Source organism: Acomys russatus, chromosome 6, assembly GCF_903995435.1.
Source record: "Acomys russatus chromosome 6, mAcoRus1.1, whole genome shotgun sequence".
NCBI lineage: Eukaryota > Metazoa > Chordata > Mammalia > Rodentia > Muridae > Acomys > Acomys russatus.
In genome coordinates, this window is record NC_067142.1 from 62,539,344 (window position 1) to 62,566,530 (window position 27,187).

Sequence of the window (27,187 nt, forward strand, 5' to 3'; positions counted from 1 at the left end):
TGTCCAGTGCTCTAAGGACTGGACACTACGGGCTAAGACTAGGGTGTGAACTGACTTCATTCTGACATGGAAGCCTATGGGCTTTAGCAATATATTCCTGGGCTCCTCCTGTGGTTTATATTTTTGGATAACTGAGTGTAAAGAAAGCGTTAAGGACAGTGTCATTAAAACTTTATTCAATGAAGTGTGAAATAGAGTAGCTGAAAACATTTCAAGATATGCCATATGATACTTTTTTTGCTATAACATTTACATATTAAAATATTAACTTTTGGATGAATAAAGACATCAAAATGAATATTATGAATTTAATTTAAATGAATTATATTAGGAGGGATGAGAAATTAATAACTTGTCCAATGCCGCTTGGAACTTGATGCTGGAATTGAATCCCAGCTCTAGCCCAGAGGCCTGGAAGCTCTGCCAACCCTGACCTTGCCTCTTTGGGCTTGCATGTTCCCTTTGATGCATTGAATCCTCAACAGTGGTCCTTGCGACACACTGGCCTCCCTGGAGTGGGACATATGCCTGGGATGGGAATGCTATATAGAGCCACAGATAAAAACTGCAGCTATGGAAAACAGAAAGGCATGCTCTCACTGAGGCTTTTCACTGACACTCGGCGCATTAAGCGAATAGCTTTAGGGGTGGAAGCCACGTGCCAAAGCAACCTGAAGTACAGGAGAGTCAGCCACTGGGTCACTAACAGGAAACTAAGCACACCACCGTCCCCTCCAGTGTCTGTCCACAAGATACTGCTACTGCCAATGGGGACAGGCATAGGAGAAACTGAGTCAGTGACAGGAGGATGTTTGGAGAAACAGCTTCAGTATTGGTGGCTTTCTTTCTTTCTTTTAAAAAATTTTATTATAATTTATTCACATTACATCATGATTGTTATCCCTTCGCTCGAATCTTCCTGTTCCCATTCTCCCTCCCTCTTCTGCCCTATTCCCCTCCCGGAGACCTCTGCTGGGGTGGCTCATCCCCCACCGTCTGACCACAGCCTATCAGCAATAAATACCAAAGCACGTCTCAACAGAAGGCAGAGAACATCATGTCTGAAGAAGATATGGTGCAGCTATCTCAGTGCGCCTGAAATATAACAACAAGGAACAGAAATCAGCTTGCTTTGCTGGTGACTTTCTCTAGGTTTCACTGGAAACGTTTACCCCGGAGGGTGTCACCTCAGGATCATGAATCAACAAAGCCAACATCTGGCGACATGGCCAGTTCTCGATTGCGAAAGACTTCGGAAATGCCATTTTAAATGCCCACAGCCCCTGGACTTTACGTCCTAAATCATGACTTCCGTTTTGCAGATGATGGGAGGAACACAAATGAGAAGAGGAAGCTGCTTGTCTAAACTTACGGAGCCTGCAAAATGCGGAGCCTTCTGACTCCGAAGCAAAAGCTTTTAGACACTGACCCGTGCTCCTTTTGTTCAGAGAGCGCCACGCACCACCAGTCATCCGGACTGTCAGCGCGCACTGCAGACAGATGCGGAAGAGAAACGCTTCAAGTTCTAAAATGAGTCTGAAGAGACTCCTCAAACCTTAAGAGGCAAAGTGTTCAAACAAACTCAGACTCTGACTCTGGTAACAGACTTAGGAGAAAAAGTGCCAGCTGAAGACCCACAATCTTGTGGCTGTCCACCGTACCTCACAGTGATGCTCACTGTAGCATACCACAGGCATATTAAAGTAACAGCAATGCCACACACAAATAATCTGAAGCTTACGAGTATACATTTTAATAAGGAATTATTCTTAAAGCTACAAGACCACTAATTTTAATATAGAAAAAATAATAAGCCGTGGCTGGGCCAGTTGTAATTTTGGAGTTTTAGAATATTGCCCATATTTTCTGAAGAGAGTGGATAAAAGGTGTTTAGCAGTATGTGAATTTCTGGAAAAACATGTAGAGGTGTTATTTCTAATAAATATGATAAACTAACCTATACTTTATAAGCTTACATTAATATAATACACAGGAATATTCACTTAGTATGGATATGGTCTTAGACAAATGTTTTCTGAATTTTCTTTCATGAGGTTAACCACACCAAAGCCACCAACAATAGCACTTCTTTATTCTGAAGCAATTTCGGGCATATATCATAAGCCATAATTTAGGGAATTTCATACCCGTGGTGGTTGGCATTCGAAAACCAACTGGACATTTGTGCAAATTGAAATTAACGGGAGTGAATGAAAAATGGCAGGTGCGTTTACAGAAAGGTGGAATAAAAAGCAAAGGAGACTTTAGCTAGAACAGGAACGTGTAAACAAATAGATGCAGGCCACAAAGCAAAGGAGAAGCTATAGCCGGGACCACTGCCTTCCTGAGAGCTATTGCAAAATCGCTGAAGAAGAAATTAGAGAGAGGATCCCACATACGGCAGCCACAAACAAACACATGAGCAAACTGCTGGGAATAAACGTACAGATTCCTTAGGGAAACCTCCAAGAGTTTTATGGACCGCTGAGAATATAATAATTTGAGGTATTTAGGAAGAATGGATTAATACCACCTTTCTAACTCATAAGTCATCAGGAGAGTGGAGTATTGCACATTAATAGACAGTGTTACTAGACAGAGTGTTACGGCGTCTAATAAACTTGACTGTCTGCAGCCAAGCATGGGGCGCCTGCTGTTCCTAGAGAAGTGAGTCAGATGTGCCTCCTTATGATCTGCTAACTTTTCATGTATCAGCCAACAGTTTCCGTTTCTCCTCTGTGGTGTCAGAAGTTTAGAGGTTCAGGTGAAGTAGCAGGATCTTACTTGGTGATTTCATAGCTCCTCACTTAGGACCCTCTCACTACTTAGGCATCTTCAGCCCCCCCTTGTGGTACTAAGTAGGTGTCCAGGTTTCACACATGTTGGCCACGTCTCATTATGTACCTGTTCTTTCATTCTTCCATCTCCCAAATCGGTCCTTTTGTTTGCTTGTTTGTTTGTTTGAGTTTGGGCCACAGTTGCATGAGTCATTATAGCTTTTCTGAATTCAGAGACAAATTGGGATGCAGATGCAGGAGATCAGTGTGTGGAAATGAAACTATGACTTTTATTGCCAATTAATCTGAGACAACGCTGTAGCTTCATGTGCAGCTGACTTTGGTTTCCTCACAGACCTCTGAGTTGATCCTAGGGTGACTTTCAAGGAAGTTTAGGGTTGAAGTTTACCAACAATGGCTGTTTCACACCTGTGCGATCTCATAGGCAAAGACAGAAATTAGGACATCAGATACCCCATGAGAATTCTGCCTGATGAAGAAAAGAATGGATCCCTTGGACTGGGTTGAGTGGAGGTGACTAGGGCTGGTATGAGCCTCCTCGTGGAAGAGGAGGCCACTGGAAAAGTCTGTCTGTGACGCATAAATTCAGTTACCTCTGAAATCGTTTTAATTACTTGGTGCTGCTATTTTTGGTCACGGGTTTTACCTTATAAGGAAAAATAAATCTCATTCGGTTTCAAACCACTGGACCTTTGGATATCTAAGTCAAAGCTCCGAATGAGAGAAATACACTGAGCCATGGTGTAAGTGAGGCATAATGTGAGTAAGGCTGCTTTTAAACCTGAATAATGGACACTTTCTCTTCTCTTATACCCCACAGCTTTTTTTTTTTTTTTTTTTTTTTTTTGAGTTTTGAGCTCTGAGGAGACTAACTAGACAAATAACCCTATTAGTTGATTGTTCCTAGGGAAAAATGGGGAAGTTTTTTTTGTTCTAAACCATATATAAACTTAAACTTTTTGATGCACATTTCTTAACTTATCACTTTCATAAATTGCAATTTTCACAATAAGTTATATCATGTTGAGGGTATATCTCACAGTTTAAATACTTAACAGGACATTCAGAGATGATTGAGGACATGGAAACCCTGCCCAAATTTTTTTCTTTCACATTAACACTCTTCTGGCTTTGCTGGAGCGTGTACAGCTCTGAGCCACAAGCAATCATTTGTCTGTGTGGAGCAGACTTAACATGATTTCTAAAAACTGTCCTGTTCCCGAAGTGAGTCTTGGGGCTCAGATCTTTGGTACAAGATTGACCTTCCTTATAGAAGCTGCTTAGCACCTCTCTCTCTCTCTCTCTCTCTCTCTCTCTCTCTCTCTCTCTCTCTCTCTCTCTCTCTCTCTCTGTCTCTCTTAATTCCTCACTCAAAAGGGCTGGGGCCCCCCCTCTGTGTATATTTAGTTAGAGAAACCCACAATTAGAACAGCAGCCCTAGGGGTGTAAGTACCATTATTCCAGAGATTTTCCCGGGGCTATGCTCCCTATGTTCACTTACATTTATGTTGGGTGAAACAATATTTTGTCAAGCATGCTCATATTGGCCCACCATCCTAAGAACACTGATTGTGATTAAGTTCCCTGTGAGATGGGAAATCAGGTCACAATGAATCTGCATTGTTGGGCTATACGTGCCTCAAGAAACTTTTGTTAACCCTACTGTGAGCTTCATCGCTTATTCGCCTAGGTTTTCTTTTTATGGTTCGGTTAATAAAAACATGAATGCTTAGTTTGTAGTCTACCTATAGCATACATATAAACCATCACATAGGTATGCCTTTAAAATTTTTTTTTTATTTTGAAATTCTCAAATTTACAAAAAGATCTGAAGGGATAATACAATGAACATTTTATGATCTTTGCCCTAGAATCACCATGTATTCCCCATTTACTTCCCTTCCACACCCCTGCAAAGACTTTTTACAAATTAATCGACAGTGTCATTATAGCCAACTCCGTCTTCCGTGTATGAGGCTCTTTAGTTATAATCTTAGCACCCATTAATGTGATCATTAACCCAGCAAGATCACATAAGACAGAACACCAAGATTTCTCCAGTTATTTTGAAACAGTCTATCCACATTTAAAACTTGCATCTGCTCTATGCCTACTTCATTTCCACTATTATAGAAAGATGTACGGTATTTTTATTATTTGATGACACAGACTTTCCTCTAGACTATTGGTGAGATATCCTGAAAGTGTTTTGCTCTCTCTATTTCTCTGATTATTTTTCATGATCACATTCAAGTTAAACACTTTTTGTAAGACCACACAGTGTTGGACTTCTAATCATATAAAACAATCATGTGAAAAACCAATAGATTGTGGTTTTCAGCACTGTTTGGTCAGTTCAAGTGGTAGCTGTCATATTTTCTATTGAAAAGACAATATTCTCATCTGTGGGAGATGTACTGAGATGTACCCCTGAGCATTAGGCCTAGCTTAACCTTTCTCATATTATTGTTTGTTTGTTGAATGCCACTTATTATTCTCCCTGTACCATCTTGTTTTGGGGGGGAACTTATAAGGTATGTCCTTTCACCTCTGGAATAAAGTAGACATGAGCTTTGCATTTTCACACACCCCTTATATATAAAACTCTTAGGAGACTCATAAAAGAGTAACTTTGTGTTCATTTAAATGTTCATATGTGTCCTAGTCAGTCTAATGAACATCTTTTCCCATATCCTCCCTTGGCGCTGGGGCTTGCGTGTCAAATAACAATGACTGGTTCTCTCTAGTGCTTACCTCTCTCTGCCTGTGTGAGATTAATGGTAAATCACCTGCATGATAACCAACACAGGAACAAAGAGAAAAATGACAACACAGATACGTCTGACCCAAAGTAGACTAGAGGGTGATGTCTCCGAGGGTTTGAGCACCCGGGTTCTCAGGGGTTTGAGTATCCGGTCACTCTGAGTGAGGATGGCTGCCCGAGCCCCTGCCCATTTCCCTGGCCCCTGTAGACGGTACTGGTATGGGGTGCAGGGTCCCCAGAAAATTTCCTTGGCCAGCTTAGGATCCCAGAGGAAGAGAGAGATCAAGTTGGGTTTGACACCTAACTCGGAAGCAATTTCATCCATGTAGTCGATATACTGCACTCGATGTATGCCTCTGGGGCTTTTCACAAACCTGGAAGGAGAAGGGAATACTCAGGTGTCTGTGTTAGATTGCACCCCTGAGTTTCCACTGGGGTTAGTGTTTCCTTTGCAACATGTTTATTATCTTCTATTCACAAATCGTCCTCATTTTGTACAGACTTTAAGGATTAGCCATATATTATTGACATCATTAAGCTTCCCAAAGGGCCCAGAAGAGTGACGTAAGTATAGAAACTACTGAACGAATGATTAGATTAATTCTTGGAGATATATGTACCCTTTCTCCAGAAATAAAGTCCAGTTCCATTATATACAAGAGATAGGCAAGGACCACGCACTGGGTAAAACACCGTGATAAACTGCATCTATTTCATGCTCTCAAACTACACAAAATATTTTGTCATGTATTAATGTCTGGATTCACATTATGCCCCAGGATACTTTTAGACAACAGTAACTTGTTCCAAGAGCTTGGGAATTTGGAAGCCCCTGGCTAAATTTTTCTTGAGTAAAAGGAAAACAAATCCAAAGTAATAGATAATTTATCAGCTATCAATGATATTTTAAAAATATCATAAAATGTGAATGAGCCATCTATCTAAATGAAAAGGCTGGGAACACAAAACAAGGCATAGGGGAGCATCAATAACCTGTTAAGGCAAAAAATTAAATCTATGATAGCATAAAAAGGAGGGTTGATATATAATAAAGGCAGTTTCTTGAAAAAAGAAAACCAAATAAGTACATTTCTTAAAGTTATGAAGTTGTGACAAGAATATCTTATAACTGTGTATCTAGCTCCTAGATAACCCCATTAAAATGTTTGTCTTTCCCCTAGGTTCTGAATTTAAGTATTTGTTACGTATTCTTCCTGACCGTAGTTCGTACAAGGCTTGATTGGCCGTTTCCTGTGTTCTTTTATGGTCTGTTAGACTTCTGGGTGCAAAGACTAGGCATTCTGGGGTGGGTCAGTTAATGTGAGGACTCTTGCTCCATTCAGCGGGCATTATTTTTTTTTTTACACGTGCAACACTTGTGTCACTAAAAACCAATCGTATAAGGTCACAGGTAGGCATAAGACCATATGAAAAAAATTAAGTGGTTCCCTCTGGGCAAGTTCATAACAGCAACAAAACTCCCCCAAACCAGGCTCCTTACTGTTTTTCCATTTCCTGTTTCCTTCTGTTGATGTCTGCCATCATGTCACTCTGTGAGGGTAACTTTTTCAGGCCTGAGGAAACAAGATAGGCTTTGGAGGACTGTCAGGAGGGCTGGGCAGAGAGAAACAGACAAAAAGGACGGCTTTGGAGTGGACCAGTCAGAACCATGGGTCTCCATGGAGTGAATAACAGCAAAGCCATGTTTAGAAAACCCGCTGACAGCTGGGCATGGTGGAGCACTCCCATAATCTCAACACTCTGGGAGGCAGAGGCAGGAGGATCTCTGTAAGTTCAAAGCCAGCCTGGTCTGCAAAGGGAGTCCAGGACAGCTAAGACTATACAGAGAAACCTTGTTTTCAAAAACCATAAAGAGGAGGAGGAGGAGGAGGTGGTGGTGGTGGTGGTGGAGGAGGAGGAAGAGGAGGAGGAGGAGGAGGTGGAGGAGGAGGAGGAGGTGGTGGTGGTGATGGTGGAGGAGGAGGAGGAGGAAGAGGAGGAGGAGGAGGAAGAGGAGGAGGAGGTGGAGGAAAGAAAACTCCCTAGAAGACCATTCCCTCCCAGACAGCATTAGGCTGTCAGCAAGGGGAGTCAATTTTCTCTCAAGAAAAATAGGTTTTTGAGTGATTTCTCAGTTTAAATCTCTGTTTAAAACTCATGACTATTAAACACGCATGCTAATATGGCTTTTTGATCAATACATAATATTTGCATACATTTGTGAAATACAGTATAAGGCGTTGAGTCATGTATATATGGGGTAATAATAAGCTCACTATAATTAACATATCCATTACCTTAAACCTTTTCATTCCTTTAAAACAAGTTTTTAATTAACTTAAAAGTAGCAGGTTTCCTTATGGCAGGACAGCAGAGAGAGAACAGAGTTGGGCTCATGGTGTCATAGCGATGGTGGGGCAGGCATAAACTGATAGCATGCAAGTAAAAGCCGTAAGGGAGATGGAGAGATGGCTCAGCAGTTAAGAACACTTTTTCTCTTTCAGAAGACCTAGCTTCAACTCCCAGCATTCGCATTAGGCTACTTGCAATGATCTATAATTCCAGCTCCAGGGGTTTTGAAAACACTCTTTTGGGCTCTGTGGGCACCTGCATGCACCTGGTATACATACTTGGGCACACATACTTATATAGAATAAACGAAAACAAAATTAAAGTTTAAAAAGCCACAGTGTTGTCTGATACTGTGAGTGAATTTACCCTGTGAGAGACGCATTGCTCGCAGCACAGGCAGCTAAGGTGTTCCTTAGGTTAAAGGGGCGCTCCCAGAAAAGATCGATTGTTAGCCCCAGTAGAACAGGGCTGTTAGCCACCCCAACAATAGAACCCTAAGTTAGCTGAGGGCTTTCAGTTTTTCAATGCTAAGGGTCAACCAGAACTAGAACCGTGGATGTGCCATGTCAACGGCCTGCCACTCAGCTACACCTCTGGTTCTGCTACACCCCTTAGCAGAACAGGGGACATTAGACAGAAGAGACAACTGGGTGCCCTTATCATCCGAGTATGTGGTCAGGGGCACAGTGACTTATGAAGGGCATCATACCTTTGAACACACGCACAACCCATCGGCTTTGGAGCTCTGATGTGGGAATGGTGGCTCCTACTGGCTGGAGGATGCCAATGAAGGCCAGACTTGGTGTCTCTAACTGAGGAGGAAAGACGAACTTAAACATTGTGTGTTCGCTGTCCAGGATTTCAGAGTTGTCATCCAAGAAAGGGAAAGAGAAGGTGTAGCCTGTGGCAAAGACAACAACGTCTACGATCTCCTCAGAGCCATCCTCAAAGATGGCTGACGTCGAGGTGAACTCTTTCACGTTCGTCTTCACCAGCACCCTTCCAGTGATGATGTGATTTGGCAAGTCGTCACTGAAGATAGACTGATGGCTGAGAAATCTGCGTGTTAGGTAGCATAATAGTACAGAGTGAGAATGAATATTTTCATAAAGAAGCAGAGGCTGTTAGTGCTTAGAAAACTGTAGCAGTGCCAGGTATGGTGGTGCATGCCCGTAATCCTAGCACTCTGGGAGGTGGGGGGCAGCGGGGAGGAAGGCAGAGTTCTTTGGGTTCTAGCCCAGCCTGGTCCACAAAGCAAGTCCAGGACAGCCAAAGCTATACAGAGAAACCTTGTCTCGAAAAACCATAAAAAAGAAAACCACAGCAGTATTTCAGTAGTTTTAATATTATTTACCTCCCTCCCTGGACACGTGATGGTTTGTACTGGTGAAGAACGTGATTTTGGAGTCAGAATGGGCTTTGTATTTAGTCTGCTTTTTCTCATTGTGAATTTCATGAAACAGTTTATTCTCAATTTCCAAATTTGCAAGATGGTAATAATGACATAAGAATCAAGTAAGACCTCACTAACCAAGTCATGATAACACTGTATTTAGATGCTGGGATTTTTATCAGCAGTAAAGTTCTTCAACATTGACTTGGGCATTTGTACTTGGAGTCATGTAAAGATTGACACATATTGGTTGTTTGTCTCTTTCAAGAGTCTACAGGATGCAGCTGCATGACTTTAATACTAATCTTCTCTGGGCAATATTCGTGCTTAACGACACACTGATGTTTGGTAATTATAAGGTTTGAGTTATAAATTTCTTGCAGAAAGCCTTATTCTCAGGCGTGCCTCATAGTCCATACGTTTATCTTCTATAGTCTTTCACCAGGGTTGCACACCCAATGTCATAAAACTAGTCATGGAAGTCTCCAGCTTTTCATTGCATGCAGTTCTACCTGCTCATTTTCTGATTCTACTAACCCATAATGGCTTAAGCCTTTGTTACATTGTTTAACTAATTAGAAAAACCATCTTATTCTATGTATATGGATGTTTTCCCTGATTGTACGCATATCTGTTCACCACGTGTGTGCCTGCTGTTCTTAGAGGCCAGAAGAAGGTATCAGATCCCCTGAATATGGGGTTACAGGTGGATTGCAGTCACCTTGTGAGGGCTGGGAATTGAACCCAGGTCCCCTTGAAATGCAGCCAGGGATTTTAACCTCTGAGCCATCTCCCCAGTTTTATATATGTAGTATTTGTTCCCCTGTTTTATTTTTTATTTTTGGCTTGTTTGTTTGTTTAAGACAGGTTCTCACTCTGTAGCTCAGGCTGGCCTGGAACGCACTGTATAGTGTAGGGTAGGTTTGTACTTACGTAAATCCTTCTGCCTGAGCCCTTGGAGTGCTGAGATTGTAGGCACGACCCAGTATGCCTGGTTTACTTACATTTTTGAGACACAGAGTCTATGTAGTATGGAATAGGAAGGGGACCAAGAAAGGCTATATGGATGACACCAAGCTTTAAGTGCCAGGTTGGGATGTAGCATGGAGAAATGAAATAGAAGGAGAATATCTACAGGATTGGGAGAACCAGGGAAGGGCGAGAGGGATGACTAGATAAAGGCAGAAAACGACTGGGTGGAGTGAGCGTCGGGAGGGAGAACGTTGTGGTCAGAGGCTGGGTCCACAGGTGGCATCAGGCACCACTGTGGCTCTGGAAGGCAACTTCCCATGCAGTGATGGGTGTGGATGCTGCAGGCGGATGATAGGAGGGTAGGGACCATAACAGCTGCATTCAGGTGTGCCTGTACTGCAGGGGTACGGGGTGGTCAGAAATATGGATGATGAAATTACCCTAGCTGGCAGCAGGCTTGAAGGTCACTGGGGAATCATGAATTTAAATCTAGAGGATGAAGAGGAGGTAGTTGGGGGGTGGTAGTGGAAGAGGTGACGGTGTGAAGTGGCACAGTGAGGCAGGGCGGATGGGACCAGTGTTGGGATTCCAGACTGCTTTGCCAGTGTTTACTCCACATGCATTCCTTTATACCTCAGCAGAATGCCTAGTCGGCAGGACATGACTTCAGTATTTCCAATTAGAATGAATTCTATTAAGACTTAGAATGTCACCCTTTAGTCCTTACTCCACACACCTATTTTATAATTCACTAATTGGCATAGTAGTTGGTTTTTAAAAAAAAAACAATTGTTCTAAATTGTGTGTGTGTGTGTGTGTGTGTGTGTGTGCGCGCACGTGCGTGTGTGTCTGTCTGTCTGTCTGTCTGTCTGTGTCTGTGTGTCTGCGGATGAGGGTTGCAGAGTCTTTGGAGGCCACAAGAGGGCATCAGATTCCCTGCACCTGGAGTTACAGGCAGTTGTGAGCCTCTAGATCTGGGTTCTGAGAACTGAATTCTGATCCTCTGCAGGAGCATTAAATGTCACTAACTCCTGAGTCATCTCTTCAGCCGTGGTATAGTAGTTTAAAAGCACTGTCTTAAATTCTGTCTAGATCTTACCTGTGCTTAGCCTGTAGTCCATAATTGGCATGGTTAAACCTTGCGTTTAGTTTACTCTCTGCCCATCTGTTGATCAAGGAAGTGGGACAGAACCTCTGGATGGTTCTGTTATAGCGGGTGAAGAGTGTGGTGTCCAAGGGATTCCCATTGTCCCAAACTCGGTTCCATACCCAGGTCCCTCGTCTTGTGCTGAGAAAAACCTGTCATAGAGGAGAGGTCACCCAGAAAACCTTTTACCTCTAACCATATTGATCTAAAATTCTGATGCTCTTACTTTTTGGTTGTCGAAGGGGGTGGTGTTAACTGCTCACATCGCTCCACCCTCTTGCCTTCGCTTCCCTTCTGCCCTTACGCCGTGAAGAGACCCAGGAATTATCATCTTGCCAATTCACTTAATGTTTGTCACGGTCCTTTGTTTCCCATAGCCAGGCCAGGTGTCTGAAATCTGCTCTGTCCCAGAATGTGAAGCTTTTTTTTTTTTTTTAAATCCCAAACAGGTTATTACATTGGGAGTTGCAAGTTCACCCTCATGTTCCCTGCATGCTATGTGGTTTTGATGGAGAAATACTGGATACACAGTTACATATCAACAACAAAGGTGAAGTGAGAAAATTGACACTGCAAATGTTCTCACAGCTACAGAGGAACAATTCCATATAAATACTATAAGGACCCACAGCCCAGAACATACCTATGGGGATTAGCTACTTTGAATCATTTAACTAAGACTTTGAAGAAAGATGTAGCTTTTTAAAGAAGGCACAGCCACCATTTTGCAAGGTCACAATCACAGAGACTTCTCATTCATGAATATATACAAAGCCTGGTGTGGGTCGGTAGCCCACAGAATGGCTACTTACGTATGTGGACATCCGGTGTTTGAAATCTCATGTTTTCTTGGTGGATACTCTGAATTAATATCAAAGACTACTTTTGAGTGACAGAACGGGGACTTCCATGGACTTTAAAACTTAGCATTTGCAGTAGTATTTTGCTGCTTGTTTTTCTTACTTGTTACATCCATACTTAGTGAAACTCCACAGACCTGCTGCTCCGTGCTTAGCTATTTATTCATAAACCAGCAGAGTACCCTCACTCACGCCCATGTATATTATTCTGTGTAAAATCATGTCCACAATGAACACTTGGGTTTCCTGTGGATTTCACTTCTGCTTTTAAATGTTTATCTCCTTAGTGTAGCCACATGGAGATAATTCCAAGGTATTTAACTGCAGTTTGCTGTCTCTCACAGCTCATTCATTATGTAGAAGAATATCATTGCTTAGCTATTATTTCCTTAATGTATACCCAGAAGAACTCATAACGGCTATCCTCAGCTTACAGCCACGGCGGGAACACTACTGCTAAAGCCCGCAGAACCAGGGTAAGACACCAAACCTGTTCAGCGACAGTACTGATCTCGCCCGCCACGTCTGCTCCGGAATTCCCAATGCCAATCACGACCACTCGCTTTCCCACGAAGTTGTCTGGGCGCTTGTACTCCCAGCTGTGGAGACAGGAGCCTTGGAACTCGGTGATTCCTGCAAAGACAGAGTCAAACCCCCCGAGTCACAAGCAGCAGTAGGAAATGTGTGTGGCAATTCCATTCCCAAGCTATAAGTCCATATTATGTAACCCTCCCCTTTTCTGTTCTTGGCCGCTTATTGACAATATTATAAAAGATGATTATCCAAAGAAGGGCATATTCAGGGCAGCAACTCCGTGGTGAGGAGCAAGATCAAAGCACATGAACGTTTCTTTTTAAATGTCCGATTTTAAATCTGTCCAGTATGGTGATTCACAGGATCATGCAGCAAGAGGAGGCCACTGACCATTCATGTCTCTCTGTTTATATAAGTGCAGCTGTGCAGCGTTCTCTGTGACCCTGATTATGCACCTCACAAATAAATGAGACCCTTTCTGTATGCAGCAAGAGCACTGTTGCTCAAAAGAAGCTGAATGCAAACCACATAGGCAACTTTGTAACAGTCACATAAAAATACAGAAAAGTGTTTGTGTGTGTGTGTGTGTGTGTGTGTGTGTGTGTGTGTGTGTGTGTGTGTGTGCAGCTGCCTGGGGAGTTAAGAAAATTGTGTAGGATCCCTAGGAGCTGGAGTTGCAGACAGTTATAGACCACCTGGCATGGATGCTGGGAACCAAACTTGGTCCCCTAGAGGTGCAGTAAGCAGTTTTAACTGCTGAGCCATTTCTCCAGCACTAAATTCAATGATATTTCTTATACATAGTCTAATACATTAATTTATAACTGACATCTAAAGTCATTGATGAGATATTTTATACATCTTATTGTGTCTCTGAAGTCAGATGCTTTTTTTTTTTTTTTTACATTGAATGTACATCCCCGTTTGTGTCAGATGTGTTTCCTTAACAATTTGAGATGTGGCCTGTAGGGCAGTCTTTGCGTATGTATTGTGGCTTCCAGGTCAGTGTTTTTATGAGATTCCTGAGTGTGCTAATGACTGGGTCTGTTTCATGTGCATTCACTTGGGCTTTCTCTCTTCTGTTTTTGTTGTTGTTGGACTCTGATGTGCTAGATTTTGCTTTACCTTGTTATGTTTTGTTTTATTATACTTTATTTTTTTATTATAACTTAGAAGATTTTATTTTCTAATTAGAGATAGAAAGGGGTGAATTTGGATGGGCGAGGAGCCGGGGAGGAACAGACAGGAGTAGAGGGAGTGGGAACCATAATCAGTATATATTATGTGAGAAAAAAAATATCTATTTCCAATAAATGGAAAAATTAGAAAATGATTTATTTATTGTTATTTTATGTGAATGAATATTTTTGTTTTGCATGTATGTCTGTGTACCACATGTATGCATTGCTGTGGAGGCCTGAAACATGTGTCATAATCCCTGAAATTGGTATTATAGACAGTTGTGAACTGCCATGTAGTTGCTGGGAATTGAACTCAGGACCTTTGGAAGCGCAGCCAGCTCTCTTAACCACTGAGCCATCTCTCCTGACCCTGTGTGACTTGTATTTCTAGTGATAATAATAATATATTGCCATCAGCTATCTTCTTTGGTTTGTAAAATCTGAATATTAGACTTTTTGCTTATTTCTTTTTTCATAAAAGGAATAACCATCTTTTGAACATGTCCTTCTCTTCCCCAGCACCTCCCTTAGCCTCGCTGTTCCTACTTACTTTATATCTTCTCTCTCTCTCTTTCATTTTTCATTTCTTTTTTAAAAATTGGAAATAGACTTTTAAAACAAAACTAATTCTATTTCAAAAATATTAGGTAATATTGACATAAAGTCTAATTTTGGCAGTATTTTCTATAGTTCAGTGGTGCTGTAGCCTCTGAAATGGCTCCAGTTTTGTCTTCCTGTTTCAATCCTCACCATCATCACACTCCTCTCCATACTGTTGGTCTTGCCCTGATTCTCCTCTTAACTCATTCCCTATCCCACCATCACATTAATGATATAAAATATGACCAGGTACCTTTACACACACACACACACACACACACACACACCATTTTCTCCTTCCTCCGTGGTTTTCAGTAGACCCTCCACACTCCTCTCTGCCAGCCCTACCAAGTGTATGTGGTTCTCTGAGTTCACAATCTCACATGGCTGCTTCTGTTCCAGAAAGACTTTCATTCTCTAGGCTTTGTAGCCAGGGGCACTCTATTTCCTGTTTCACTGTTGCTTCTCTTGTCAGATCTTTCCTGATTGTTAAGGAAGCAGCCTTGCTCTGTAACCATTCTGCAGCAAATAAACACATTTGTCAATGTCTGTGATGGTACAGGCAACGCAATGCTTGCACTATCAGAGTTTTCCTGTAGCCCGTTCAGTTAAATACCTGCAAAATCCTGTAAGGGAAGATACTTCTCAGTGTAGTGACCACTGCAGACCATGACCCCATCAAAGATGTAGGTTTTCTGCTTTCCATCAGCCTCCACCACAACATCCCACTGGCCAGAGGATGGAAAATCAGGGCGCTTCCTCACGCTGCACACCTTTGTCTAGGAAACAAATAAATGGGAACAGCTGATCTTGGAGCACTGATCATCATCTTCTTCTTCTTCTTCTTCTTCTTCTTCTTCTTCTTCTTCTTCTTCTTCTTCTTCTTCTTCTTCTTCTTCTTCTTCTTTTCAAGACAGGGTTTCTCTGTGTAACAGGCCTAGCTGTCCTGGACTCACTTTGTAGACCAGGCTGGCCTTGAACTCACAGCTGTCTGCCTGCTTCTGCCTTCCAAGTGCTGAGATTACAGGTGTGCAAGCAGATTGTTACTTCCATTCAGAGCTCCTGGCTATTTAGGATTTTAATATAAAGTTAATAAATATTACTTCTTGAGGATTGGAGTATGTTGGGAAAACAATGCACCAGAAGTCCCTCCACCCCCCACACACATTTTATTTTTCATAAATTTAACTGAAGGCAGATTTCAGGAACAATCTCCATGACTAAGTTTCTATGCTGAGGAAAACACCAATAGAGAGCTATATCTTCACAAATCATGAGAGTGGGGGAGATGCAGGTGAGAAATGCAGATGTAAACTGTGCCCAGCTGGTTCTGCGTGCAGACTTTGCTCTGACCAATGCGCAGGCGGCGGGCAGGGTTTCCCTCCTTACCTGGAACTGGATGTATTTCATCAGCCCGAAGTGCCTGGAGTACATCCTGAGATACTCCATTAATTTGGAGTTGTGCAGGTAGTTGGGGTAATGGTCAGGAAAGGGGTAGTCGCTGAAGGCTGTCATCTCCTTGGATGTATTGCAGGTCAAAGATTTGTATATCCCAGGCCTTCCACTTTCTGGTGTCTCCTAAATGAAACAAAACAACCCTTGGCTTCCAGAGCTTTGGGAAGCAATGTTTAGGGACGATGAGAGCTGTGATGTTGGGTTTATATTTTATTGAAAATTCATGTTACAGTTGGAGTCTATGGTACTGCCCAACTGTATGAAAGCACTAGACTCTTTTAGAAGGAAGCTCTTAGAATTCTTATGGTGATAGACATAAAGGGACACCAGTAGTAATTCAGTCATTCAAGAAATAAGATAACCCAGATCACAGCACAAGAAGCAAATAAAAACTAACAGAAACGGATTTGGGATGAGAGGATGAAATGAACCTGTCATCTTAGCTGGGTTGGTTTTATTGGTGAAGGTGTGTCCAGAGAGGTTTGACCAGGGGGAAGATCTATCTACAATAGGCCTTCCTATGGGTGGAACTACTTAATGGACTAGGGATCTAGTTGCAAGAAAAGGGGGAAGGGGAGAAATCTCATCCGTGCAGGCATTATCTTTGCGTTCTGGCCGCTTTCAGCAGCTCAGTCATGTCATTCCTGTGCCAAAGAACTAAAACAAAACCATGGGCCCAGATAAGCCTGTGATCTCTTAAGTTGTTTGCCTCATGCAAGCTGCCTCAGTGATGATGTAGCTAGAAGAAAATGGAGTAAGATTCTTCATGTAACTGAGAAGCTTCAAGTTAGTCTGAGTAGAAGATCATGCTACTTTGTAAAGACTAGTTAAATTATTTCAAATGTATGTGTTCTAATTCTTGCTAGGAAGTCTTACCCCGCCCCCACCCCCATGCACAGACATCATCATACTTTATGAGGATATAATTTATAAAATTACCTCGTATCTCCACAGCCCACCAATGTCATCGCTCTTTTCATAACAAGTAGGCTCCAGTCCTTCCTCCAAGCAGCTCTTAATGGCTCCTAGGCCACTAACCCCAGCACCGATGATGGCAATCTGTTTTACTTCCATGGTCTCTGAATAAGGAAGAGCTCTTCCAGTTTTCCTAGAGGAGCAAAATCAAGTTCATTGCCAGGCCAGTCCTCCCATTAGTTTTAGCAACATTATTATTTGTTTTGATAGAAGTTTGACTTTTTTTTCTTTACCATGGCTTCTTTTGTCTTGATTTGGAACACACAAGTGCTCTCTCTCTCTCTCTCTCTCTCTCTCTCTCTCTCTCTCTCTCTCTCACACACACACACACACACACAGATACCACACACAGCTGCACACATTCCTTCAATACCAGATTGTTTAATCATTTCATTCTAACATAAGAGTTTTCTAATTTAAACAGAACAGAATTGCATGTAGTTACAGATTACTGAAACTCCTTCAAAAAACAGACATATCCAAGTTTCAAAAAAAAATATTGCACTAAATTTTTTCTTAAAAGATTTTATGTAAATAATGAAAATGACTGCAATCATTTGCTTACTCAGAGCTGTCAGGACAGTGCATGGGGAGATTGTAGTGAGTCCCAAGCCAACAGAGAACAGTAGAGCCTACTGACTCAGATGAACTGTATCTCTTGACTCAACATTTGAAAAGTTGGAATAAAATATTTTGGGGGTGGTGATCTTAGTTTTGATGATATGGGAGGAGTAATGGTAGAAAAAGTATATTTGTTTCTTGTTTAGTCAGAGCTCCGTGTTGGTGAGATGGCTCCTGTGGTAAAGGAACTTGCCAGACAAGACTGGTGACCTGAATTCTGTCCTTGGAACCCAAGTGAAAATGGAATGAGAAATCTGGCTCCACAAAGCTGTCCTTTGTCTTCCACATGACACTATGACATGTGCTTGATAATAAGTTAAAAAAAAAAAATTAAAGCAAAATCCATTTGTCTATGTCACTTTCAAAGTCCTCCAGAAACCGAACTCTACCCCGTCACATTTACTTCTGCAGCCCTCTTCCACTTGCATGCCTCTGCTGCACTGCACAGCACAGCACACAGTGACCTCCTGGTATTTCCTTGCTCCTTACTCCTCTTTTTAGAATGTCTTCTCTTTCCCTCAAATCCAAGTATACACCATCGAGACTTAGTTCTGGGAGAACTATTGCTACTGGCCACCTTTTACCCCCACCCCCTCTTTGACATTCTCCAGTTAGCATATGGGAGTGGGACATTTTATACACTCATAAAGCATACTTTGTTCATATTTCACCCTCCCCCATTAACCCTCTTTCATTTCTATGCTATCTTCTGGATCCCACTGCTCTTTTCGAACAGTTGCTCCCATGTCTTTTTACCTTTTAGATTCCACATGTGATAGGAAGAATGTAATACCTGTTTGACTCCGGCTTCTTAGCTTAAGCCAATAATCTTTTTTTTTTTTTCTCTTCTTTGTGACTGAATAGTGCTGTATAGCACCTTTGCTTATCCATCCATCTACTGACCAGAAAGAAGGCTGACTTCATAAAACTTGGCTACTGTGAATGAATCTGGCCATTTTAAGTGTCTCTATGCTTCTCTTATGTACCCTCACTTGTCACTTCAACATCTTAGAGTCCATCTTGTATTCTCTTGCACTACATTCTCCTGCAATTAGATGGTGACACATGAGGACCGGGACGTCATAGTCTCTGTGAGTCAGCATCACAGTGCCAAGGGACAGCCTGGGACTCCATGGCACAGAAACAAGCTCAGTTCCTCTGAGACTAGGTCCTCCTTATCTTAATCTTGGCTTGATAGGGGTGGGGTTTCTGTTTTACCCCCACCTTGGATACACTTGAAGGGCTTTACTCCTTGTTTTTCTGTCCTCTTCACTCTGACCATAATTCACATGGAGGGGGACATGGTCCCTCGGGAGGGAGACATGTAGACTCTGCTAATCACAGTAGGAACTGAAACAAGCCTAGGACTGTGGCCCTTCACTGAAGCTCTTTTGTCTGTCCTGGAATGGTATAACGTGAACTGTGGCCACCTATTCATCCACCATGATGTGATCTCGGAGAAATCCACCCGCCTTCCTGGGCAGCTTCCAGTCTAGGCTTGAGGGAAAAGAAATGGGAATTCTATTCAGGTTGTTGGGTAAGCCCTAGTCTCTAATGCAGCTTGAATGAGAAGCCTTGTACTCTAGGCATATAGTTATAACTTAAGAACCTCTATGTTCAAAATAATTGCATACAACCCATTCCTTCATTTCTCAAAAATGCAGATCCTATGTTTATTTCAAAGCAGTGTTTATAATTCATTCAATCTCATAATAAATAAAACTCAGACTATTTAAACTTTCATATGTATGTACTATCCAGAATGTCACTTGTTCATACATAGCTATTGTAGCTATGAACTATTACAGGAACTCAGGAATATTATTCATTCTTTTTCACTATCCTACAGTTAACCCTTGCTTGCTAATTTTGAAAAAGTCATGAAATAGATATCTAAAAGAAAAGATCAAAATTACATATCTCATTGAGAAGTTATCCAGTATACTATCCATGGGTTTAGACTCTTATTTTATAAATATGATTATGTATATATCTATGCATAGATATCCACAAAACTAGTATGCTACATAGCATGCCATCTAATTTTCAGTGAAAATATTATAAATATACTTGTATTTATATGGAGGGTTTCAGGAAATATTTGGTGGGTGAATTAGTGGATTTTAACGGCTACAGGATTTTTAATTGTCTACTCTTCTGTTGCACGTTAGAATCTTCTTGCTTGCCATTATTGCAAAGAAACAAAGGTTATCGTACTTTTAAAAAGTTTGTTTCTGGTTACAAAAGTTTTATTGCTTCACTTGCTGTCTATGAATATAGAACTGCTTAATTTATATCCAGGCTAAGAGACATAACGGCTTCTGTTGGCTAGTGCCTGGAAAGTAGTACATGCTCAGCACATGGGAGCCAGCATTTTAATGAGTACTTGGAAATCTCCATTGTATAAAAAATACAATGAAAATGTAATAGCTAAGAGGAGAGGGTGTATCTATTAAATTCTTGTTCAATTATTAGTGGCTCCCTACCTAGTTTTTTGCAGTGTTATTTCATTTTCTCTAGTTCCTGGTTTTTCCCATATTTTAATGTCATGTCCCTGAGGAATTTTGAGCCCACAGGAGCAGTGTATTATAGAAATAAGATTTGAATCTTCCCAGGAATTTTGTGCACACTGAGAGGACAAAACTAGTCTAGTGAAGATGCGACTCTCAACAACACATGAGTGTTAGAAATATAATTAGCATTTTTCTGAATATAAAATTCGTATTTATTCTATTAGTGTCTCATTTATGACAATCTGTTTAAAATGAAAAATCCAGGCACAAGCTCAGAGAAGCCATTTTTTTCCCCACAGTGCTATAACTATTTAAGGCAGGGATAAAGATTAGGAAACCACCCCTTGTCTTTAGCTTCTATAGTGGCCTTGGACAAGTTGCTTGATATGTTAATTAGTCCTGATCAACCCTTATAAAAAAGAAACAAAACCCACTTAGAATGTATTTGTCCATGATCCTTTGGTCAGATAAGAACATTTTTTCTTCTTCTTTTACATCTGACAAAAATGGGTCCATAAACATAAAGTCAATGTATTTCATTTCCGTCCTTGATTCTACTAAGTGTATTCCCCATCCACCTTCCATTTGTAATCATTACTTCCAAATCTGCCTGTAGTAGCAATTTCAAGGCTATGGAGTAACATGAAATATTATGTTTCTCCACTGTATTATGCTAAGGAATGTCATACCTTAGGCAACCTATTGTAAATTGCCTTAATAGCCACTACATTGTACATTTCACATTATTTTGCCTCTATTATTAAAGCTTGATCTCTTGGAAAATTTAAAGATAGATAGATAGATAGATAGATAGAGAGAAAGAAAGAAAGAAAGAATTCTGGTATTTGGGGATGTATTTCCACTGATAGAAAAGAGTGGTTGAAACTAATGAAACAGAAGTTTAGGAAGGGAACACAGGAGGCAGGGGGCATCAGAAGCCAGAGGGAGGGCAGTGCACTCACAGTCTTTGAAATGGAAGTGTCAGTCCGCTCCTGGATCTCAATCCAGTACCCGCGTTGCCTTTGGTTTTCTGCCTGTGATTCCGTGGGTTAAGATTCTTACCAAGAGAGCAGGAAACACATCCACTCCTTTACCTGCCAGTTCTCAATCCTCTTCTCCTTGGGATTCTCTCAACCTCCAAAGGATCCACAATGCTGTCCCTTCTTGATTCTCTTTTATAAGGGTTCACTCCCACCCGCCATCAGAGAGCAGGATCTTCACATCTACTACTAGGAGGAGCCACCCATGCTCCTTGAAACGTGTGATCACTGCAGATACACATGAAGCAGTGTTTCCACATAATTGCTACAAATTAATTCTGAGGATATAAGTCTTCAGTTTTTCCCCTTGGGGCTCTCAAGCACAGAAAATCCTCCTTTACAGATGTTATCAGGACTCTTTTTTAATGTCAAACTGCTGCGCACATTTCCAAAGCAATGTCATCCATACCTCATGTATTATCAAGGATTCTCCAGAGAGACATAATCAATAGACATAGGGATACATGTAAATTTAGTAGAAGAGATTTATTAGAGACGTCAAACAAAAGGATCATGACAGCCGAGAAGTCCTCCGGGCGTCAGTAAGCCTGAGACGCTGTAGTGCAGCCAATGGCTTTGGAATCAGGGAAACTGGTGGGAAACCTGCACCTGAGGCTGAAGGTACAAGAACTGAGGGAGTTGCTGGGTTAAGTCCTGATGTCCAGAGATCTTGTCCCTTCCCTACAGAGGAAGGCTAATTCCCAGGTGATGCTTTCCCACCTCTTGATGTGCTAAAGCTCAAATATCATGACGGAAAGCTAGTAACACTTAAATGCCAATGTAAATTCTTATTTTATATGATAAAAGAATAGTAAGTGTGAAACAAAGGCATTGCATGTTAAATGCATTAAATGAAAGAAATATTATACACATCAAGAAAAAGTACAGAGGAAAAAAATTCCTTCACTGCAACCACCAAAATAATCTCAATAAAATAAGTGTTTATGACGATTAGTATATTAATTTCTATAGCTAGTCATATGGTTAAAACTGGTATTGATTGATGGATGGATGGATGGATTGAGACAGGCTAGATTTGACCTTGCTATAATCTTATACCTGCCTCCTAAGTGCTGGGCTGACAGACATGCGCCATCATGCCTGGGTAAAGCTGGTAGTTAAAATTAATTTTTTTGGTTGTTGTTATCATGTTTCTTTTCTTCACCAGAAAAAAAAACATCCTAAGTATTTTAAAATAAATTTCACACCCAAGACTTAGCTCTCAAACCTCATATGAAGCTGGTGTTGCTGGTCTTGGACATCCAGAACTTTTCTATATGCCTACAAGCTTCCCTTTCAACAAAAGAGAAAGTATCACAGGGCTAATTGTGTCCATCATTCAAAGAAATGAAGACTGAGTTGTTTTGTTGAATAAACTGTTCCTAGTTTGAAAGAACCAACTGCAGATGGTGTTAATTCAAAGAGAAGTGGCAGACTGATCCAGTGTTTCAGAGAGTCCAGCTGTTAGAGGTACTGAAGAGCACGGCCAAGTGTGTCCCTGTGATTTTGACTAGAGGATGACATTTATAGGGTGGTCGGGATGGAAGTGACCAAGCTTGAATATACCCATCTTATATTGTGCTAGTGTCAAAGAGTCAGGTGCTTTCCCTGCAGCAAATCAATGCATAAGACTATACCTACATCTGCAATGGTTTTGTCTGTTTATAGCTTGCCAGGTAATGCTGCAGGGGCAGCTGACAAGGTTACTCAAGGGTGAGAGAGCATTCACAGTGGTTATATATCAAGATGCCTGCTAAGCTTAGTCAATACTTGTAACTAGCTATTAAAATCCTATAGTATCCCCCATCCCTGCCCCCCAACCATACACACCTTTTGCAATACGCCCTGGGCCTGGGAGGTGTTTTACCTTTGTGTGGTGTGTTCTATGAGACCATTTATTTGGTTTGTCAGCTGAGTCTACATCATCAGTAGAGGGTCACACACTAGAACAGACTGAGAACACTAATGCAAGGGAAAAGAACAATCCTTGTTTTCCCACTGGCAACCAGATAAACATCTTTCCTTTAGAAGCAACAAGATCAGATAAGGAATTAATTCAAGTTTAGCAGGTTCCAGGAAAAGCAACACAAGAATGCAACTAGATACTTAAAAATGAGTGTTTAGTAGGGATTTATAAAGGCAGATCAAGGTAATCTCGCAAGAGACTATTGGTAGCACTGTCAGTGTGCAAGCATTTAAGTGAGGCTGATGCCTTTAGAGGAAACCTGTAGGCTTTTTAAATGTATATTTTATTTATTATAATTTATTCACTTTACTTCCCTATTGCTATCCCCTCCCTCTTATCTTCCCATTCCCTCCCACCCTCCCTCTTCTGCCTATTCCCCTCCCTTAGACTTCTGGCGACAGCCTATTAGGTCTCATCAGGATAGCCTGCATCCCTTTCCTCTGTGTGCCTGCTAGGCCATCTTGCCAAGGGGCAGTGACCAAATCATGGACACCGGAGTGCATGTCAGAGGTTCAGCAACAGTCTCCCCTCAGCTACATCTGAACAGGGGTCTTGGTTCTCTGCATGCATTGTCCTTCACTGGTGCTTCAGTTTGTGTAGGTCCCCCTGTGTCCAGATCCACAGGCTCCCTCTCAGCCACTGCCCAGAGTCCAAAGTCCCAGTATCTGTCCCAGTCTCCCACTGGGTGGAGTCTCTCAGAGGACATCTATGTTGGGCTAATATCTGCTTATAAGTGAGTACATACCATGTGTGTTTTTCTGGGTCTGGGTTACCTCACTTAGGATGATTGTTTCTAGTTCCATCCATTTGCCTGCACATTTCAAGATTTCCTTGTTTTTAGTAGCTGAGTAGTATTCCATTGTATAAATGTACCACAATTTCTTTATCTATTCTTTGATTGAGGGACATCTAGGTTGTTTCCAGATTCTGGCTACTACAAATAAAGCTGCTATGAACATAGTTGAGCAAATGTCCTTGTTGTGTGGTGGAACATCTTTCGGGTATAAGCCCTGGAGTGGTATAGCTGGGTCTTGAGGTAGCACTATTTTCAATTGCTGGAAACCTCTAGTATAATGTACCTTAAAGTGCCATTTCTTCTTGTTTCAGCTAAAATCTTTTTTTGGGGGGCAGGGGAAACTGAACACACCCTGGGGAATTTATGTCTATCATCTTTATGAAACAAGATGAATATTTCCTAAGGTGTTCCAGTCTATTATTTTAACTTCTTGAACATGTGCTCCATCATTCTGAGCAAAGCACACCTCAAAAGGTGTCTGACATCTTTCTTCTTGAACTATGACCGAAAACTGAGCATGCTCACAATTGTGATCACTCCTAAAATGCTTTCCTATAAGAATACATATAAGTTCTCTAAATAAACCTCAATGCTTTCTTTGTTCCGGGAGCTGGCTACCCTGAAGAGAATGCCTATGCTCTCCTTCCTTGCTGCCGGGAATGAATCCTTTCCTGTTCTTTCATTTCTTGTTTTGGCTGTGCATGTACTGAAATGTAAATTCTACATGTGTGATTCCAAACACAACAGAAGCCATCAGGGAGGAGCAAGTAACCAAAAGGACAAGGTCCCTGCGTGATTTCTCCAAGTGATCATGAAAATAACATTTTAGACCATCTGTGGACCTACTAGATATTTTTCTTTACCCTACTCAGGATGTAAACTATGACCGCACAGCTAGATTGCAAGAGGTTAAATGGTGACCAAGTAAGAAGGGTCACAGACTCCGCACACTGGGACAAGAACTCACACAACAATCTGGGGTAGGCAGACAACTGGTATACCAATCAATTATCTAATTTTTTTTAGGTTGATTGCAAAGGGAAAAACGATGGTGCTGTCCTTGCATTAACTCTACCTGTGCAGGGTCTGGATCTCCAGGTTACATGTATGCAGATGGTATTGGCGACTAGTGCCCCCAGCCACTCATATGTGACAATTGTGTCAGCTGCACGGTGACACCATGATTTATCAAGTGTTCAGGCTCATTCCTGAGTGGTGTGTTCTGGGCACTGTCAGTCTGTCATGGATATACCTGCGCCACAATGAGCTCCTTAAGACCTTTGATAGTGGTGACTTCATGGCTCCCTTGGTAGGACTGATGAGACCAGAAGATCTCAGTGGCATCTATAGTATATGTGGTTAAGACACCGTTCAACCATAAGCACATCTGGCTAGTGGCACGGATTATATGGCACTCATAGCTATGGCCACTGACTGTTCTGGCTGCTTTCCTCTCCAGGACAGTGTAAGTGGCAGATTATACTGCAGCAGATGTCAAGACATTTGCCCCACCCTCAATGGACCCATGTGTTTGCCACACATTTTCATGTATGGAGACCACCTTCTCTTGTAGTTGGAGGATCAAAGATGCCACACAGCTCCCAGGAGTGTGGGGTAGTTAGTTTCACAGGTAACCAGGAACCATCATAGCCTACAGCTGTAGGACTCATACCACTGATTAGAGTAGGGAGACACACCATAGCAGATTGTATTGGTAAAATAAGCCATCCACACACCTCCTTTACAGACTGGCCAGTTCCTACTGTCACCCTGTAAGTATTCATCAGTGATTCCAACTGTGGTAGGGCATTGTACAACACTAGAAGCTGGTGTTCCTGGGAGAGTTCATATAGCTTCAGCTGCTTATAAAGCTGTGACTAAAAGTGTAGGGTTTTTTTTTTTTTTTTGTCCTTTTCCTTGTCAGCGAGCCCATGGCATGACATGCTGGTAACATGTAAGTGCACAGCATTCCTGATACCCCAGCTATGCATATACTTGACTTTCACATGCTCCTTTCTGGGAAAATCTTGTGTCACCCCATTTTTGGCTGGCCAATGTATTGGGCATTGACATTGGACTGACTAAGAATAAAGTCCACCAGTAATGCAGGGGACGCTACCAATGCCTGCACATCACTTATCACAAGGGTGGGGGGGGGGAGTTTTCTTGTTTTGTTTTAATCTAATACTGCATCTGGAATCAATTAAGTCTTAGTCACACAGACCACTTCCAGGTATTTTTTTCTGTACTTTCCGCAGCCTAGGATCTCATCGGAATTGACAGCCCAACTCTTGCATGCATCGGAGAGTGAGCTGATGTTCTGCCCAGTCATGCATACATAGTCCAGTCTTCACAAACTAGCATGTTATCTGCATAATTGGACCAGAAAATCGATAGAGAATGAGAGCCGAGGAAGACCCAGGCAACCACAACAAGACATGTAGTAGCATTGACTAGATCCCTGGAATGCCCACTGTCTTTTCTCCTCCATAAAAGCTAGTTTTGTAAAAGAGTGATGGAAACAAATGCTGGAAAAGGCATTCACTGAATCCAGAACAGAGTAAACATAGGCAAGGGAGGTTTTTTAAAAATATCTAAGTGATGTTAGGCTCTGTAGGGTGGACAGGACCTTCCATCTGGCCTAACAAAGCTAGCCTAGGAGTTATAAACAGGTAGAATTACAAAATGATCTTTCTTCTACCTTCTATCCCATATCTTAGCACGACCACCTGACAGCTTGTATTGCCTGAGGTTCACCCACTCAGGGGCAGGATGACTAGCAGGTTGTCAGACACTCCTTTAACTTTACCTTGGCTATTCAAACTTTGAGTCTGTCTGCACTGTCTTTCTGAGTAGAATAACCTTCCCCAGAAAGTTTTAAAGAAGATCCAGAAGTCAGTATGGAATAGTAAGTGGATGTTCTTTGCTCCCCCCATTTTTATTAGTTCTTCAAGATTTTCAAACAAGGTGGTTTGGTCATATTTACTTCCTCCCCAAACTCTTTCTAGATTTAGTTTCCCTTACACACCCACCCAATTTTGTGTCCTCTTTTTTGTGTTATTAGAAAACGTTTTGAGGTTTATTTATCTTCAGCATATTGGTGTTTTCCCTGAATAAGGATGGAGAGCAGAAGAGAGTGTTGAATCTCCTGCAACTGGGGTTACTGAGAGCCGCGAGCCACCATGTGGGTACTGGGAACCAAGCTGGGTCCTTTGCAAGA

The 27,187-nt window shown here is 41.7% G+C and overlaps 1 protein-coding gene across 1 annotated transcript; it reads right to left on the reverse strand.

Moving 5' to 3' along the window:
* Nucleotides 1–1,148: 1,148 nt before the first annotated feature.
* Nucleotides 1,149–17,130, reverse strand: LOC127191122 (flavin-containing monooxygenase 5-like). Its single transcript, XM_051148345.1, has 9 exons — nucleotides 16,996–17,130; nucleotides 15,991–16,179; nucleotides 15,218–15,380; nucleotides 12,777–12,919; nucleotides 11,379–11,578; nucleotides 8,624–8,973; nucleotides 7,064–7,136; nucleotides 5,588–5,936; nucleotides 1,149–1,490 (listed from the first exon to the last, which is right to left on the reverse strand). Exons 1-9 carry the CDS (start codon nucleotides 17,128–17,130, stop codon nucleotides 1,149–1,151), a joined length of 1,944 nt encoding a protein of 647 aa, XP_051004302.1.
* Between the last annotated feature and the right edge of the window lie 10,057 nt (nucleotides 17,131–27,187).

What these genes read in the sequence shown, in the direction of transcription:
- LOC127191122 (XM_051148345.1), bottom strand. Translation starts at nt 17,130, where the DNA reads ATGGAAGTAAAACAGATTGCCATCATCGGTGCTGGGGTTAGTGGCCTA. An exon ending in TGAAATACATCCAGTTCCAG is followed by an intron (nt 15,381 to 15,990) that starts GTAAGGAGGGAA and finishes TTTGTTTCCTAG; the next exon opens with ACAAAGGTGTGCAGCGTGAG. An exon ending in GGTTGTGCGTGTGTTCAAAG is followed by an intron (nt 7,137 to 8,623) that starts GTATGATGCCCT and finishes TTGTTTCCTCAG; the next exon opens with GCCTGAAAAAGTTACCCTCA.